This window comes from Schistocerca piceifrons, chromosome 4 (assembly GCF_021461385.2).
Source record: "Schistocerca piceifrons isolate TAMUIC-IGC-003096 chromosome 4, iqSchPice1.1, whole genome shotgun sequence".
Lineage (NCBI taxonomy): Eukaryota > Metazoa > Arthropoda > Insecta > Orthoptera > Acrididae > Schistocerca > Schistocerca piceifrons.
The window spans coordinates 73,912,897-73,932,661 of NC_060141.1; the positions used below are offsets into that span (position 1 = coordinate 73,912,897).

The window sequence follows — 19,765 nt, forward strand, 5'->3', positions numbered from 1 at the left end:
TAATGAAAAGCTATAGTTTAGCACATTAAGTAAGATGCCCCCTTGAAGACTGTCACCACTGGACAATGTTGAGGAAACCAAGGAAACCACACTGGCTAACCTTTGCCACCAAAGACAACACCACCTACAAACTTTGTCAATGTGAGGCTAGACAGGATTCTGAACAATTGTTGGTTTGAATGAACCCTGTAATCCGGAAGATTTGCTTGTAGCAAATAACTGTGCCATTGTGACTATCGAACATTGGACTCAAGTGTATCATCAGAACTGATTGTAATTTTAGGATATCGGTGTTTTTGGTGTTTTATGGACAAGTACAAAAAAATAAATGAAAGTAATACAACAAATACAAATAAACCCACTGCACAGTTGATCCACAATAGAAAGTCTCTCTATATATTGGCTGTCTGAACTTCATGTTAGTGTACTTTATCCCATACAAAGACTGCCGTGAGGGGAGAAGCAGAGGAAAGTAGCAAAAACTTCCTCTCCCACATCTTATGCTATTATCTGCGTACTGTAAAATCCAAAGATGACCCCGTATTTCAGAGACCATATCACGGAAAAGAAAATCTATGCTGACCTAAGAACAACTTATCTATTCATCAATACTAATATCTGATAAAAGATTACTAACATGACAATTTAGTATATGTACATGACAGCTACTGCTATTCTGCTGCATGTAATGTGTGTGCTAACTAATATCGGCAGCAACCAGAAAAACATACCTGTCATTGCTGAACAGTTTGCGTTGATCTTTTTTACTATGAGCAGAATCAGTGCAGAGTCTTCATCATGATTAAGTTATCACTTTTCCTAGAAATTTCACTTTTGGTGGTTCATTTCTGTTTTCACAATGAATTAACATACGGCTCCTACCCACGTGTGGCAATAAACCGAATTACTGGAGTTTAGTGATGTATGAAGGGCAACAGAACAAAACTGATACAAGGAATCCATACTTAGAGACAAAATACAATTTTTTAAACCTTACTTTTCTGGTCCCAGGTGCACATTCTAAAATCACACTATGGATGACTGGACAGTACATTTATGTAAATGAAAGAGTTGGCAGGAGGTGTGCGGAAGTCAGGGCTAAGGGGCTGACAGAAACACGCAATTCAACATCAGCACACCAACCTTTGAGGGTCAAGATGTTACCACACCATGTAGTGCTATTACTTTAAACCTTCAACATGCTAACACTAACATACATTCCCTACCATTTAGTATCACTTGAAGAAATCTTAAGCACTAAAATTCCAACCACTCATTGAAACTCATTTAAGACATTCTCAGATTTACACACTTACCATTGCACTATTCATAAAATATTGATTCTTTCATACCTGTATTCCATTTGATGGAACTGAAAATTCCTTTCCACTTAATTTGAAAGTAATATGCTTTGCTGATGTCTTCTTTATTAACACATTGCCCCAGTGTAAATCTCTGTGCTCAAATTCCAGAGTGATCTCTGCTACTGCCAAAGCAAATGATAACTGTAACATAAATGTATCCAAATAAACATCCATTGGCCACAAATTATACTTGCATTGGAATATTTTCTTAGATTTCAAATTTGATCAGCTTAGACCTGTAGAATATTACAAATTACACTTACTGACTAAAAAAAACAACAGTAACTAATTCTATCAGTGCATGTTATAAAACAAAGGAAGATGGAACTTCAACTTCATTAAGAAACAAAAGGTATGAAGAAGGAAATCATCTGGTTTTTCAAAGGAACCACCCCAGCATTTGACTTAAGGGTTTAAAGAAACCACTGAAAAATCTAAATCTGCGTGGTCAGGCAGGTATTTGAAGCCTGCTTCCCAAATACCAAACCAGTGTTTTAAAACTTAGAAGGAACGTGTTCCAGAGTTTCTTAAATAACTATGTTCTGCATCTTTTGCTCTTTGCATAGTTTCTAATTTGGCAAATCAGCAAATCAACATTTTACATATTTCCACTCATCATTGCCTTATGGTATAATCTTCAGAGGAAGAAGTTTAGACTGCACAGAAATGATCAGTAATAATAAGTGGTTCTCATCCCGTCATCTTGTACAGGGTGTGGAGAAAAAAAAAAAAGAGTAAACACCAATGCACAATATATTAGCATGCCTAATTCGGTGTAGGAAAACCGTAGGCATTCAAAACAGAATCCACTTGTTTTGAAATGCGGAAGTACAGGTCCAATATGATTTAAGGGAATCTCATAATTCTTCCTGCGAAACAGTAGCAAGTTTTTCAGATAAGGGTGAGGGAGTTAGATAGCAATCATGCACTGTTCTTCCTAACCTTGGTATTGTAGGCCTATTTTATTGACATCTGGTGATGGTGGCCAAGGGAGATGAAATCATCCTGGTGCTCCCAACACCAATGTTGAACAATGGAAGCTGTGTGAAAAGGGGTCCTGTAGTCTTTGAGTGCAGCACCACATGGGGAAACAAATATTGTACCCAAGGATGGACCTGACAGCCAAAATGATCAGATAATCCTTGGAAGTAATGCAACTCTGCAGAGAAACAATGGGGTCCACCCTTTGTTATGGAAGGACCTGCTAAATGAGCACCCACAATTTGCCAACTTTCACATTCACTTAGCTCCGGCATAATGCACTCACTACACAGAACACTGTTCTGACCATGACTGGCATTTTCAACCTATTGATGGAATTGCACAGGCGCAGTTCTTGGTGAAATACAACAGCACCAACTGCAGGCATGGCTAACATCTGCATCTACAACCAAGGAAGCATTACTCGCAATGTTTTCATATTTTTGTCCACCTCCCTGTAAGGGCCTCTTCAAACACATAGGCATTTGGACAACGTGACACACAAAACTGCATGTCTTTGTTGTAGACAAGTATAAGTATAAATGCCCAAATGTGCTTCTTTAATCAGTCACAGAGCACGATTCTGGTGGTACAACAGAACACTGAGAATGTTTATTTCAATGTTTGTACAATACTATTTTCTGAAATGATGGTTCTGGTGACAACTTAATCTGTAGTGTAGTCTGAGGTCAGGTTCAGTTCTTACGTGGGAAAGGAGTGGTCATTTTATGGTTAGACACGAAATAAGTGTTATGAGAAAATAGTCAAGATTCAATTTCAACATTAAATAACTATCAGTTAGTAATAATAAGAAACTGCTGCCTTCAAATTAACATTTTTACAAGAGAATGCGTAAAATTTCAAGTTACACAACAGTTTGTAAAAATAGACAATTTCTTGTTATTTTTTGCTTTATCATTAATGGAAAACTTCTCTCCCCCTATAAAGAACCCATCATAATTTTAAGCATAGCACACATGCAGCACTAGAAGAAAAATGGGAGTTACCCATTACCCACTACTAAAGCTGCCTGTGGTTCTGAAGCAGTTCAACATGTAGCCGTATATGATACAGTATCTTGGACAAGCAACGAAGAACAATAATGATATCTAATCTATTATTTGCCTCATTTTTATTGTCTGGGTCTTAATATTAATGTAAGTAGACAGTCCTGTACTCAAAATTCCTGTGGTTTTCTTTTCATCACTCACACGAGTTCATATGTCAATCACCTGGGCCACCACATCCAGCTGGTAAGCCAATAGGCCTCACCATTTAGTTCCTTGTGCACTGGTAAAGCAGGTGCCCCTCTCACTGCTGCAGCACATACATGTGCATCTTTGTATTTCTGATTTTGATCTAAGGTGTGTGTCTCCCTTCAGCGTAGCATTTTCAATTGCTGTTCCTAATGTCACATAGCCATGACTTGCAGGTTTTGCAATTAACTGGCCCACCCATCCCACACCCATGGCTTCAACCATGAGAACAAGTAGCTGTTAACCAAGGTTTTACCTGTAATGTTAATGCAATGCCCAATGATTGGGCTACAGGGCTCTTCAACTAACTGTGAAGTAAAAAAAATTATCATTTGCAACTGAAGTGGATTTTCAATCTCACCAATAATCTAAAATTATTTCTCCTGGGCAATTCTGACTCCTTATAGGAATATTTAGTAAAATACTGGTAGTATGTGATGTACAGTAAAATTTTATGTGCACTTTGTTGTTAAATATGTAACTTGTCAACAAGATTTAGTATGACCACGATTACTACATACAAGTCACTGTGCTATTTAGTGCCACATAAATAGCCAGAATGAAACCATACATATATACCATGTGTAGATATTGTCACACTCATTCACTCCACATAATCATGCAAACTACCTATGGAACAAATACATAACTTCATCACTAACACCTTTATCACTTCAAAATTGCAAGGTAGCTAAAAATGCTGCAAAAAATTACTGTTAAAGTATTGCAATATTACTAATACAAGCAAAAAGTAGCATTATTGTATGTACAGATATATTTAATATTGGCTTGAAATGAAAGCCAATAATTTTCACATGAGCATATGTGATATTCTTTGGCTACTATGCAGCACCTTTCAAGGCATAGCAACATCAATCACATGAACAATAAAATTAAACTACGAAACACACACACTATTTTTCAGCACTAGAACCTTACATTCAGCAAAGAGAGGATAGGATTTGAGGAAATTACTGTGTAGGAGTAAAGTAAAAAACCTCAACAGTGATAAGCCAAGCAAGGTAGAAGAGAAAAAATTCAACTACACTGTGTCATCCAATCTTTTATTGCTATTTTGCAGGATGAAGGAATCTGATTCCACAATAGCATGTGTCATTTTTTGTCTCTCTCTGTAAAACTTGAGACGTTGAAGCGATGGAATTAATGTTCAAGCGCTTACAACTGCAGTTTCAAATTTATTATTTTACTAGTTAACAATGCTAGAAATGTTGCAGGAAAAAATGTAACAACCAAATTGGAAAGGCATGTACAATTCACTCAAGTAAAAGACGATGTTGACAATTCTCATAGGATGAGTGTGAATCTAGTCATGAATTACCACCACATGCACCAGACCCACACCCATCCAATGAAAACTTGTCTCCCAACCTTCAGTGCCATCCAGATTTGCACATCGTATCTCAGCAATCATTATACTGGATCAGAACACATGCACAATCCCATTGTGCTAATAATTCATTAACAAGACCTCTTCTGTACCAGTTGTAAAACCACCAGCTGTAACAATTTAATATTACAAACAATATTTTAAAATTATACAGATGTTTATTACGTAAGTCTAAATATGTCAAGCAATGGACAACCACTGCGCTTATACATGGAAGATCATGGACAACATACAAAATCAGAGAAGGCACTTCACATTAACTATTCTACTCATGCCTTATTATGAAATGCTGAAATTTTAAACAGCATTCATTACTCCGATTAACTATATATTTCTAGGCTACAGAATTTATTCCAAATAAATTATGTTGGACACTGACTTGGACAATTGTCAGAAAGTGCTCTATAAAGTAACTACAAATAAAGAAGTAGGATGTAATGGTATCCACGCAAATCATCACGAGACAAACTTATTTGACCTTAAAGAGCCAGTACCACACAGTAGAACCTCACTTTTACATTCCCAAAATTTGAGTCTTCCTGCTCTTTGCCACATTCTTAATTGGATCTTCAATTTTTTGTAGACACGCTTAATTTGCCCTCACTTGTGTGTGACCATGATTACGAACATCCCACCACGTTTGACGAGGGAAGATTTGGGGGACAAGGGCAGACGATACACTTAAACTGACACTAGAAAGGCATCAGCTTTCAAATTATGTTTACAAACATTATGCAGTTAACTTTCTTGAGTCTCATGGTACTAGTGCTTTTTCTCCTAACACTACCAATCTAGCAGTAACTATATTGTATGTAACACTGTTCGTAGTTACGATGACAATGATAAACAAGAGCTATGGTAATGACTTAGAAAATATACAAACAAGTTTTGAACCATTGTTGATAATAAAAAATTACAATAACTCTGATTTGCAGGAAGATGCTATCAAGAGGTGTACACCATAGTTTCTTTTTCTGGAATTGGTACTGATTCCCAAGTGGGTGGTTAGATTTGGACTTAATACCACAATTTACATAGCTGTGAGGGAAGCAAACAGCAACAGTATTTAAATAAAATCATACCCGACATTTCTTTCGCAATATATTCCGATTGCTAAGGTATTGGTTAGATTTGAACATGACAGCATAGCTAGAATTTAACATCACACCAATTTAGTGTAGGGATGTTATAACTTAATGTTAATATTCCTTCAGCCCAAACATAGACAGTAGCAAAAAATCATGTTTACTGCTACAGTCCATAACAATTAGTGGCCATTGCACACTAACCCTATTAACTAACTTCCCTGTCAGGACAGCACTACAGCAGAAATGGGCAACACAATAATAAATGATCAAGAACATTTATGAAGTGTGATAAACTTTACTTAATTGTTGGTAACAGTTTGATGTGTGGCACTTTATGTCCTAAATATAATACAAAGTTATCTAGATAGATAACTTGTCAGTCTCATGCTATTGTCAATATGACAAAGTAATTATGCATGTCCTAGTTCTCTGTAAATAGTGACTGCCAAGTTGGAATGTTGTCTTCTCAATGGGACTTGCTGTACCATGATCCAAGCATAATTTCATGAACTTCACTGAGCTGGTTGTAGGTACATCCTTTGTGCTATTTGGCCAGTACAAGGTGGAAGCAATATAGTCACTGGTTGACAGCATTCTCCTTAGCAGCTTAGATTAGATTAGATTAATACTTGTTCCATAGATCATGAATACGACAATTCGTAGTGATGTGGAATGTGTCAGGTTAATAAAAGATGTCTGTACAAGATATTGCATGACACTAATGTTTAAGTTGGTTTTCTCCCCCCCACCCCCCAAATTTATATCTAAAAATTCAGCCAGTGAGTAGAAGGAGTTATCATCTAGAAATTCTTTTAATTTATTTTTAAATGTTGGTTGGCTATCTGTCAGGCTTTTGATGCTGTTTGGTAGGTGACCAAAGACTCTTGTGGCAGCATAATTTACCCCTTTCTGTGCCAAAGTCAGATCTAACCCTGCATAGTGAAGTTCATCCTTTCTCCTGGTGTTATAGCTATGCACACTGCTATTACTTTTGAACTGGGTTGGATTATTAACAACAAATTTCATAAGTGAATATATATACTGTGAGGATCCCTAGATCCTTAAATAGATGTCTGCAGGATGACCGTGGGTGGGCTCCAGCAATTATTCTGATTACACGTTTTTGAGCAATGAATACTTTTCTAATTAATGATTAATTACCCCAGAATATGATGCCATACAAAAGCAGTGAATGAAAGTAGGCATAGTAAGCTAATTTACTGAGATTCTTATCACCAAAATTTGCAATAACCCTAATAGCATACGTAGCTGAACTCAGACGTTTCAGCAGACCATCAATGTGTTGCTTCCAGTTTAACCTCTCATCAATGGACACACCCAAAAAATTTGAAAATTCTACCTTAGCTACAGACTTATGTTCAAAGTCTATATTTATTACTGGAGTTGTGCCATTTACTGTACGGAACTGTATATACTGTGTTTTATCAAAATTTAAAGAGTCCATTTGATGAGAACCACTTAATTTTGTGAAAATCATCATTTACAATTACATCACTTAGTTCTTGGTTTTTGGATGTTATTACTATACTTGTATAATCAGCAAAAAGAACTAACTTTGTATCTTCATCAATGTAGAATGCTAAGTCATTAATGTATATCAAGAACAGTAAAGAACCTAAGACCGAACCCTGTGGGACCCCGTACTTGATAGCCCCCCCCCCCCCCAATTTGAGGAATCAGCTGTTGTTTCAACATTACATGAACCACTTATTTCAACTTTCTGCATTCTTCCAGTTACGTATGAATTAAACCATTTGTGCACTGCCCCCCCCCCCCCCCCAAACCATAATGATTTAGCTTATCTAAAAGAATTCCATGATTTACACAATCAAAGGCCTTTGAGAGATCACAAAAAATACCAATGGGTGATGTCCGGTTATTCAGAGCATTTAATATTTGATCAGTGAAAGCGTATATAGCATTTTCTGTTGAAAAGCCTTTCTGAAAACGAAAGTGGCATTTTGTTAGTACTTTATTTTTACAAATATGGGAGTATACTCTTGAATACATTACTTTCTCAAAAAATTTTGCTAGAGCTGTCAGAAGAGAGATTGGGCGATTGTTGTTGACATCCGACGTATCCCCCTTTTTATGCAATGGTTTTACAATGGCATATTTCGGTCTATCGGGGAAAACCCCCTGCTCAAAAGAGCTATTACATACGTGGCTGAGAATCCTACTTATCTGTGGGGAACAAGCTTTAAGTACCTTGCTGGAAATGCCATGAATTCTGTAAGAGCCTTTACTTTTCAGTGAGTTTATTATTTTACTGATTTCAGAGGGAGAGGTTGGTGGAAATACAGTTGTTTCAAACTGCACAGGTATGGCCTCTTATTAGAAGCCTTGCCTCTTCTAGTGAAGATCTAGATCCTATTTTCTCCACAACATTTAAAAAACGATTATTGAAAATATTTTCAATTTCTGATTGTTTGTTAGTACACTTGTCATTCAGTTTTATGGCACTACAGTCTTCCTGTGCTCTTGGTTGCCCTTTCAATAATATTCCAAATTGCTTTAATTTTATTATCAGAGTTACTGATCTCAGACATGATATACATGCTTCTGGACTTTTTAATAACTTTTCTTAGTACCGCACAATAGCTTTTATAATATTGAACAATTTCGGGATCAGTACTCCCTCTTGCTGTTAGATACAGTTCTCTTGTACGGTTGCAAGATATTCTTATTCCTTTAGTTAGCCAAGGTTTTTTTATATGTTTTCTTTGAATTATGTTTAACTATTTTCTTGGGAAAACAATTTTCAAATACCCATAAACAATGTATTATGAAGTAAGTTATATTTCAAGTTTGCATTGGGTTCCTTATACACTTCATCCCAGTCTAGCAGCTTTAGGCTTTCCGTAAAGTTTGCAATATTTATATTGTTAATTGAATGCACTGCTTTGAAATTCTGATTTGATATACTGCATGGAGCTATGTCATGTACTGTAACTAGCTGTGCACCATGATCTGAAAGACCATTCTCAACAGGATAAGCATTTATGTCCTTAAACTTATCTCGGTCTATAAAAAAGTTATCTATCAATGTCCTGCTGTTCTTTGTTATCCGAGTAGGAAAATCAATGACGGAGCTCAAATTGAAAGAACTGAGTAATACTACAAGGTCATTCTTCCTATTACACTCTTTAAGGGAATCAACACTGAAATCCCCACAAATGATAATTTGCTTCCCCCTGTCTGACAGATAGCACAACAAAGCATCCAAGCTTTCTAGAAATAGCTGGAAATTCCCTGAGGGGGACTTATACACTGTCACAATCATGAAAGTGCCATCATTTAGTTTTAGTTCAGTGGCACATGCTTCCATATGTTGCTGTACACAAAATTTTTTACACTGTGGAAGCTTTTGACACATATGGCAACTCCTCCTCTCATCATGTTATCTCTACTTACATGTGCAGCTAATTTGTACCCATTGATGCTAACCTTTTGCATATCAGTGACAATGTGATGCTCAGACAGGCGTAGTACATCTATTACATTCTCAGTTTCTATATCTTCTAAACAAAGCAGAAGCTCATCAATTTTATTCTTCAATCCCCCAATATTTTGATGAAATATACCAACATTATTTTTCACTTTACTTTTGTGAGTATCTTGAACTTTTTTAACATCTTCAGTACTTGCCTGGCAGAGTTTCCCACTGGACACTGATCTTACACTAAAAAAGAGCTTCCACCATGAGATGAAGTTCCTCCCCCCTTCAAATTTCCTGCTATCAGCCCAGCCAGTTTACCCAGCTCGTAACACTATTGGCATATGAATATAACGTGCTGATGGATGTGGGCACAGGAAGCAAAATGTGGTCCATATTTATGAGAACTGTCTGCTGCTCACAACCAAGAGGTGCCAGGTGTGTGACTTGCCTATGTGGTGATGGCTGTCTCTTGTAGCACTTGTTAAGTACCTCTTGAGCCATGCAGACAATTACTGAAAATCCCCATTACAGGTTACCTATATAAGCAATATTTTCAATACTTTATATTAGTACTGATGTACCTGAAAATTTAAAATGCGTCATAATTTCCTAATTAAGAGGTATAGTCTTACATTAAATGTAAGAAAGTAAGACAAGTATTACAGTTAGAAATTGTGTATGTATCTTGAGGCAGCATAACTCAGAGTGACAAGTATCTAGACTACATTCATCTAGTTTCTGAGAAAAAGAGCACTCGACAACTTTACACGTAATTTCAAACCTTTTCTAAACTTTATTTACCTTTACATACTTAACCACCAAACCGCATGCAATTTTTGGATTTTTCCAAACACACTTTTGGGACATTTTTATTCAATAATTAGAATGTTTTAAGGACAGAATTGGAGTGTAACAAGAAAACCAAAAACTTAAAGAGTTGGTTTTAATTAAAATTTAATAATGACAATGTAGGAATGTGAAAACTAGGTTCATTCTTATGAAAGCAGAACAAATTTATTGACAATTTTTCTGAGTTTTGTGTAACTTTAAGCAAGGTTCCATACACGAGCTCAGGAGTATAGTTAAAAAAAAGCTGGCACAAGAAGATACGTGTGTAAGTGAAACAGGATAATGTGTAAAATGCGGCTCCAGATTTTTCAGATAAAAGAAAAGGATTAAATGGTAAAACAGTGACCACTGATGTTCCAGAGCAACAGAAAAAGATCTCGGGGGAAAACAACAGCCCAAGATGTTCCAGAGCAAAAGTAAGTCAATAGGAAAATCGCAACTTCCAACGCACAAACGGTGCAGAAATTTCATCCAACACAATAACAGCAGTGCCCACGGAAAAAAATTGCAGAATGCACACATTCACACTGCCTATGGCTGGACAGTTAATGTCAAATATCTAATACTTTAACTCATTTCTAAAGTAATCAGAAATTGGAAGCTGTTTTATACATGGTAGTTTGATTCTTTAAGACTATAATTGCCGACAGGAAATTTTAACCTCTCTCCTAATGGTTTACGGAGGTGGACGAATGTTTGTAACGTAATTTTTCTTAGTGTGGTTCATATTCAAATAGACGTCAACACTGTTGATTATATAGTTTTTGAGAAAAAATAATAAATGCCAAAAACTGCCGACATGACTTTTTTCTCCCACTGAATATACCAAGTGCTGCTGGTTAGTACAGATTGACTGTAACCTTTACTGCGTATGTTGCTGCAATGTAGATACGAGACTGGAGCTGCAGCACCTTTCGCAATCATGTACACGCTAAAAGGCGACTAATTCAAGTAAAAGAAGCTTTCTCATTAACTTGACAGTCACTGAGGAGGTAGAACCCACTGATGGAATAAAGTTGGAAGTAATTCCCATTAGTAATAGAACATCTTGTCCTTTTCCATACACGTAAAGGGGCGGTACCAGATATTTGCTCTCAAGTGATGCCATTTGTTTACTGACAAACTCATTCTCACACAGAGGCACATAGTGCATTGAGAGATGATGAATGGCCTTACCATCAGAAATGCTTAATGCCTTTCTTGATACTCTATGTTAGAGGTGCCACTGAATCCGGAGGAAGAGAAATGAAGCTTCGTTGATCAGAGAAGTGGGAAATGCAATTTTACAAATATGTGATGTCACGCAATTGCTTCAGCTAATTTGGCATTGACACTGTTGAAAAGACAAAGCGACAGGTCTGCTCTTAGGGTCAGATGTATGGGAGGGATTCATAGCAAATTGGGAAATCATGTTCATTCCTGGTTTATACATTTGTTGCAATGAACAATTGTTTGTATCTTGGACTGACTTGTGTAATATCTTTAAATCAAGTGCAATATTGTTTTCCTGTTACTTAATTTCATTTGAACAAGTTACTTGTACTTTGTGCCAGGTTTATTTCGCACAGGACTGGTTGCACACGACCATTAGTTGGCTGACCAATATATCCTTTAGGTGGGTCACTCTTTTGCAATTAATGAGGATTCGTCTGCCATGGGTGATTTTTTTAGCCTCTCTCACTTCTCATGTGCTCAGGTGTCCACACAACTGTTGTGGTTCTCCGTGTCATGTGGCTGTCATACTGACACTTATGAGAGACTTTTTCCCTGGCTTGTTGATTTCTGGTCTGTATCTTATCGGTGTTACTTTGATTTTGTGCCCTGGCCATCACTTGTGATTCATGGAAAACCTTAAGAGTGTTGCAGATCTACTCTGCATCACTGTGGCCTTTCCAACCATGGGGCAGTGACGGTGCATCATCATACTGTCAAAGAACCTGGGAGTGGTTGTCTGCTCAGTTATTTGACTAATGCGTAATTGGCCGATCACCAGTTTTCTATAGTTAATTACTACTGTGTAAAAGGAGAGTTTTTCATCTCACTGCCATTTAGGCATAACACTTGGTGCTCACAAGGATAATTATTCTGGAACTGAAATAAGTAACAATGTTAGTACTTTATCAAGTGAAGATATCAGACTGTAAGATGTGCAAGAATCAATTTTTTTTTCACTTGATAGTTTTCAAAAACCCATATAGGCTGGAATGCAGGCACCAGCATTTGGCGAGCAACACAGCCATAACAAAAGCTGCCTCAGCGTGAAATGCTACGAGCATGCCTGCCATAATAAAAGGCTCAATGACAAAATCACACACAGTGATGTTGCGGTAATATGGTGATTGTGCTAGCACTGCAATGTACTTTTGTCATCAAACACTGCTCAACAGACAAGGCAGTATGAGATGGTGCGTTATTGTGATGCAGGATCAAGTTGTTAGCAATGTGCGAGCAGACTTGTTTTCTACGTGTTTACAGAATTAATTTGTAGTAACACTAATTTACTGACTGTCCTGGAGGTAACTACTCTTCATGCACAATACCCATGGAGTTGAACATGCAAGCACAAATTTCATCTGACTGACATGCGTACTATTTTTTGTCGTAACAGTTCCCTCAAACACCATTACGAGCTTTGGTGTTTTGTCTAGGGATCATTCTGGAAAAACCAACTTTCAACACCAATGACAACTCTGTTCAGTAATTCTGGTTTCAATTCCACCTATTCCAACAGATCAGCATCCACACGCCTCCGTTGATCTTTTTGTTGCTTTGCGAGATTTTTGGGAACCATTTTGGCACAAAGTTTTCCTATTCTCAGATTTTCAGTCGACATCAGATGAACAGTTTTCTGATTAATGTTCAGTTGGTTTGTAATCATTCTCTCATTTAATTTTTGATCAGCTCACATACGTTCATTCACTCTGGCTGTGTTGTCATTTTTTCATGCTACTGATGGTCGTCCTCTGCAGTGTTTATCTTTGATGTTGGTTTAGTGTTCAGGAAACGCTTGTGCCCTGGACAAGACCTTGTTTTCACACTTGGGCCCTTGACAAAACCTTGTTTTCGAAACCCTGCTGAAGCTTTCTACATGTTACTTTCTCACCCAGTTTCATGTAGAAAGAGATGGCATACCATTGTGCTATATTTTTGAGATTCCACTTAAGTGATGAGGTGCAGACATAAGACTTCACTCATCCATCACTCCTGATTGAAACATGTTCGGTGCATGCCACGTGTGGTGGTGAAAAACCAAGGTTACACACCATTAATCAGCCACACCGAGAAAACCAAAGAGATTACATGTTTATATTTTCCAATTCGTCAGTGTTATTCTCTACCGCACAGCCATCCAGTTCAATTAAATTTTTTCAAAATGATTAGATGATTCCTGAAAAATCTTCAACTGATATTTCTAAGCAATTATGACAAAATTGTCTCTGAATTAAATGCTTACACATGCACAGAAATACATAAGAAACTGTAGCTTACCTTTGTTGCAAGCAGCTGAACACATTAGTAAGTATGTTTACGAATGGCTCACTGCATGTTATTCTTATTGCTATGACCATAGTACTGTGCAAGTTTGGGGAAGGGGGTGGGAGACAGGCTATGAGCAGGCTATGTGAATAGTTACAAGAAGGAACGGTGAAGCAGGCTGCCAGCACACCAGTGGTGGGCGAAAAGCAACTAACGGGTGGTGGCCTATGCAACCCTGCTGCGGTTGCAACATGTCCAGCGTAACTACAGAAACAAGCATCTCTTTTCTTTGATGTGCTTTGTGACCATAACACTTCCGTTGATTTCTGGCAAAGTTTCCAACTTGTACAAATATATTTTCTGTGTAGTCGTCGTAAAAATTAAATATGATAAATTTTAAAACACTAGTAATAACATGGAAAGTGATTGTCTTATGACCTGTGGGCTAGTTTTGAATGAGGGGCCATTTTTATATATGTTAACACATTTTGATGAAAGTCAGGGGATGGACGGGCACTTATATTCGTGGAACCATATAGACGTGATGTGCCTTTGGCGCTGAGGTTTGAAGAACTGCTTACGTATGGTGTGGTCGTGGTGAACACCACTGGCCTTCCAAATATTTGTACAATTCAGTGTTAGATTATTGTCGACAAGGACTCCATTTTTGACAGTTTGAAGACTTACATGTCACTATTGCATTTCTTGATTTAGCAAATGGCTTATTTGTGAAGCAGCGCAAACTCAAAATTCATGTTTAAGGTGATGTTGCTGGACTTACAATTAGAGAAGTAGATTTTATTAATGCAGCGGTCTGGTGGGAAAACACTACTAATACTAACGTTCTGCGACAGAACAGAACAAAACAGTGCTGAGGTAAAATGATCACCACACCACGCTACAGAACCCACAACAGTGATTTACCTGGTATTAAAGAAGACTGCCTGCAGAAAGGACATCAGGGTGCACCTGATCAGTGACCTGGCCACAGTCTAGTTATAGATGTTACTATATTCCGAGTTCCACGGTAGATCTGTGTGCTAATACATATGGTATATGCATATTTCTATCACGCAAATAATGACCTACACAAATGACAAACTGTACGTATATTGCACAAATACTGCATATTTCTTGTCTCTCAGTCAAGAGTGCCAGCTATCTACAAAACAGGTACTGACATTCTGCAAGCTGTAAACAGTGATTCCCCGCCACTATCAGACGAAAATTTGAAGCAGCTGAGAACACATCTTTGACAGGTACGTCAGTACAATCGTGCAGAATCATCAGCGACAACAGAATCGGCAAGATTGCTCCAAGCTCAAGCACTATTTTTAGCACACACTAATGCATCTAAGCCAGCAACAAATCAGCACAATAGATGCAAGACAAGTTGCACAGTGACAGACCCTTTGAGCCAGCCACTACCTTCCTTGAGGAGAAGGCTGGTCTCCCACAACCACGATGTTTATGTGGTTAAGGGATGCAATTGCATCATATGGCTTTCAAAGCACTGCCACTCTATACTGCCTGCTCCGTCCTAGGGTCCAGTCACATCAAGAGCCATTTTACTCTAACAAGTATAACATCAGATAATAATTAAAAAAAAAAATTGTAGTCATATGATGCTACAATTAGATTGCCAGAATGAGTAATGGGTTCATGAAGCCTGCAGAAGAGGACGTGCAGTTGGAAGAAGAGATTGTATGGCACATGGAGGCTGAAAATTTGGACAAAATTTCTGATCTTGCCAGTCTATAGGTATTTATCACTTGTAGCAGGTCATAATGAATCTATGGAGAAGGTAACATCACAGCTATGTGAGCTCGTGCACCAGGATGTGGCTGTGTACAAATGGAGATGCCCAACCATAGTCTGTAAGAAAAGGGAATGTATCAGATCTCATGGATTGAGCAGTACATGATTCTCACCCACACCAGTCTGGGAGGAGTGTTACCATGATAGATACTTTGGAGGCAGGCACACAGAAGTATCATGGGGCTCAAGTTATGAGTCATAACTGAACCAACAACATCACTCATGATGTCTCCCTGATGTTCACGAGCACTTTTACCTTGAGTACTTTCTTACGGTCCCTTTCTCATAGACCATGCAGTTGCCATTCCTTGCACTATGTGATTTCATCTCTGGGTGCAGAGTGCTGAAAGCTGTAAGAGCACTCACATCTACACTAACTTGCTACGAAAAGACGTACTTGTCTTTTTTAGCAAACACTTCCATATTTGTTTGTTCTCACATTTAACATTTACAATGTTACTTGACGAATCTATTATTTCTCAGATCATCATATCTGAAGTGAATCTCAAAATAGAACATTAGAGATATTTATCGTCAGCTTCATTCAACTGCTGCTGCTGGTATTTAGATTTCCACGGAGCCAAGCCACAACACACAAGTACAAACGCCACCTCCGCAACAGGTAGACTCTAGATGGTATTTTGCCTTGCCAATGTCCTACGCTCATGCTTCTTGCGTCATCTCTACACAACCCATAATCTAAGCATGTGCAGAGGAAATTCCCCATATGCCAACTGCTTAGATTTTAGGTGACATAGGCTTAGGCACGGCATGTATTCCCACGTGCACTCATGGCGCAGAGGCCACTCGCTAATTTCAGCCACAAGGGCAGAGCACAACACACATACTACATTCAACCTTCTCACGATTACAGCATCTACGACCTGATGAACTCCAGACTGCCAAAATGGAATTTGATGTAATGGTTCCAGAAGGCACAGCATTCCCATCTGGAAGTACAAGTACTGCACTTTGAGCCAGATGAACACTGGATGGAATCCACTATTTGCCCATTCTGTTGGTGAGGTCCCCTTGTGATCTATTCATATGCTTAAGCCTGTTCTGTACGTGCATTCTGCAGCAGTGTTTTAAACGGGGGGGTGGGAACTAGGACTTTTCCTCCAAAAAGCTGACAGAAAAACCATGCTCATGGCCACTATTTCATACAAAGCTCCAGGCTGCCACAAAATATTTCAGTTGTGTGACTGAAGGTGTCTGCAGCTGACATTTGTATTTTTGCAGACCTTTTAACAACTATCTGTCAGTCCAACTGGAACAAATGAATTTGATTGCCCAATTTAAGACTCTCATTTGGCAAATCAGTGGTGCAAAAATGTCATTGCTGTCAACACTGTTCAGAGCTAGTGACTCAACTGTAGCATACACCATCACCAGGTGGCAATAGATGTAAACTCACTGTGATGAAATCAAAGGCCAGTTGAAGTCAGTTCTGGTGGTAGCATGCCGTAGGACTGCCTGGACACAGGATGTAGTGCTTTGAGAATTTCGGTGAAAATTCTAGAACCACTCTGCCTTCCACCGTCTCGAACAGACGATATTTTGGATGTGAGTGGGAGATAGGAACCCCATCTACTGCGCGTTACCTGTCTGTGTGTGCAGGTCCGAAGTTTATCGTGAAAAGACGGTAGACACAGCGGTCAAACGGCACCGAAAAGTACTTGTCGGTTGGTCCGCCCATGGAAGTCTTAATGAAAGCGTAAGGCAGAACCAAGGAACTTCTGTGTTATTCTGTGCTATTTTGTAACTGGCTGTTAGTGACAAGAGAACAATTGAGAGGAAAAACTTTTAACTAACTTGTTAGAGGCAATACATGTTCACGATTTCTGTGGCTGTTAAACCAACTTTGTTGTAAATGTATTTAATTTGTGTAATGTGACGTGACACAGGCGACTTACAAGAAGTCGAATATTTATGTGAGAAATGCTAACGTTGTTCTTTAAGGAAGTTGAAATAAACAGACAGTGAACTAAAAGTATTCTTTGAGTTCTTACTTATTTCATTGGGGGAAGACAGACAGAGAGAGAGAGAGAGAGAGAGAGAGAGAGAGAGAGAGAGAGAGAGAGAGAGACTAATATCTTCCTTTAACTAGCATCATTGAAGTTTTTAGAGATTGACGTAGCTGGCTATCCAGAGAGGATCAGTTGTGCATACCCCAAGCAAGTCCACTCGTGTAAAAGAAGTGGAAAGGTTGCAATCCAACTTCACACATTCTTGTCGTCAAAAACATTAGGAGTGCGCCAGCCTGCCAGAAGTCCAAAATGTCATGCCACTTCCTGGCACTGCTCAGGAACTTACCCCCTCCCCCCCCCCCTTGCTCATTTGCATGTGAATCTCATCGGCCAGCTATCTGCTTCTCACAACTTCTGCTACTGCCAAACAGTGATCATCAGGTTTAGTAGTTGGCCAAAAGTTTCACTACTACAAGATAGACAGCAGAGAGTGCAGTCTTTACCTTTGATCGGATAGCATGCTACGACAGCCAGCAACATGCAATATCTGGCAAAGGTCACCAATGGGAGGCAGAGGTGTTCTGTTCCATTCCACAACTGTATGGTGTTCACCTCAGCTGAGTGACACCATATAATCCAGCTTCGACTGACTTATAATTTCTTCACAGTTGGCTTACTGTAGTTTTTAATCTGACAAATAGTTTGATGCCGATATCCACACTAGTCGTTCCTGTGCCAGACTCCCATCTCTTTGTAACTACTGTCAACTATAGCCATTTGAACCTGTTTAATGTATTTGAGCAGTAGTGTGGCAGCTCAGTGCCCCACTCTTCCACACCAGGGACTGAAACCATCAGGTCAGGGATTTACCCAGTACTATGGGAGACTATGTGCAGTAAGAAGGCCAATCTGCATCTATGCAGTGATCTTACTAGACAGTATTTGTAACTACTATTGTGTAGAAAGTTACAAATAAATGTTTGTGTATCTGTATTCCACAGGTAGGCGTGATGTTGTCAAACAATAATGCAGGGGCTAACTTATCTGGCTGCATCTATGGCCTATGGTGCTCACATTGCAAATGGTGTGGAACTGACAAGCTGTAATATCTTAAGTCCCTTGTTCACTGGCAAACAGGAACTGATGTATACAATGCTTGAACTTTGATCGTCTGCTACTCCCAAAATACACAATAGCTGTACTTTTCATCCATTTTTTTCAATGCAGGTTTAGTGTTAGAACAAACTGCTCAATACATATACACAACAACTGATTTGAGTGTCAGATTTTACTTTAACGTGTGAATGCAAACAGAAACACATCCATTAAAGACTTATCAAATTTTACACTAATCTAAAGTTTTACAATGATCATTATTCCAAGAGACTTATAACTACACAATCCAAACACTATTATTTTACACACAACGCTCAGTCACCAATCACAGTCTGTAAAGAAACATTTAAATACACAATGCAGAAACCTTGCAGTGGAGCAACTGAAATGCTTTTTTGACATTTTATCGATCAAAATATCAGTATCATATTTCATAAATAAAAATTAAATGTGTTACGAAATGGATTGATTGCTGCTCACCATATACTGAAGAAGTTGTCACAGGCAGGAACAACAAACACAGCTATAAATGTAAGCTTTCAGTCAAATGGCTTTTTTCCAAAGTAGAAAACACACGCAAACACACAAACAGCAGCAGCAGCAGCAGCAGCAACAACAACAACAGCCTCTGGCCACTGACGCCAGATTGCGAGCAGCTGCAAATGATGCGAGAAGCAATCTTGGCAGTGGGGGTAAGGAGGAGGCTGTGGTGGGGAGGGGCAAGGATAGCAGGGTAGGGTTGAGGGGGTTGGTTGGTTGGTTGGGAGAAGAGACCAAACAGCGAGGTCATCAGTCTCATCAGATTAGGGAAGGATGGGGAAGGAAGTCGGCCGTGCCCTTTCAAAAGAACCATCCCAGCATTTGTCTGGAACGATTTAGGGAAATCATGGAAAACCTAAATCAGGATGGCTGGACGCGGGATTGAACCTTCGTCCTCCCGAATGCGAGTCCAGTGTGCTAAGCACTGCGTCATAGGGT

At 38.6% G+C, this 19,765-nt stretch overlaps 1 protein-coding gene across 6 annotated transcripts in view; it reads right to left on the reverse strand.

Moving 5' to 3' along the window:
• LOC124794785 overlaps nucleotides 1–19,765 on the reverse strand; it is a 137,631-nt gene that overhangs the window by 27,308 nt on the left and 90,558 nt on the right. For all 6 annotated transcript variants that reach the window (XM_047258428.1, XM_047258427.1, XM_047258430.1 and 3 more), the window contains one exon: nucleotides 1,353–1,505. In XM_047258428.1, the coding sequence (XP_047114384.1) occupies nucleotides 1,353–1,505 (153 nt within the window). The remainder of the gene's footprint in view (nucleotides 1–1,352; nucleotides 1,506–19,765) is intronic.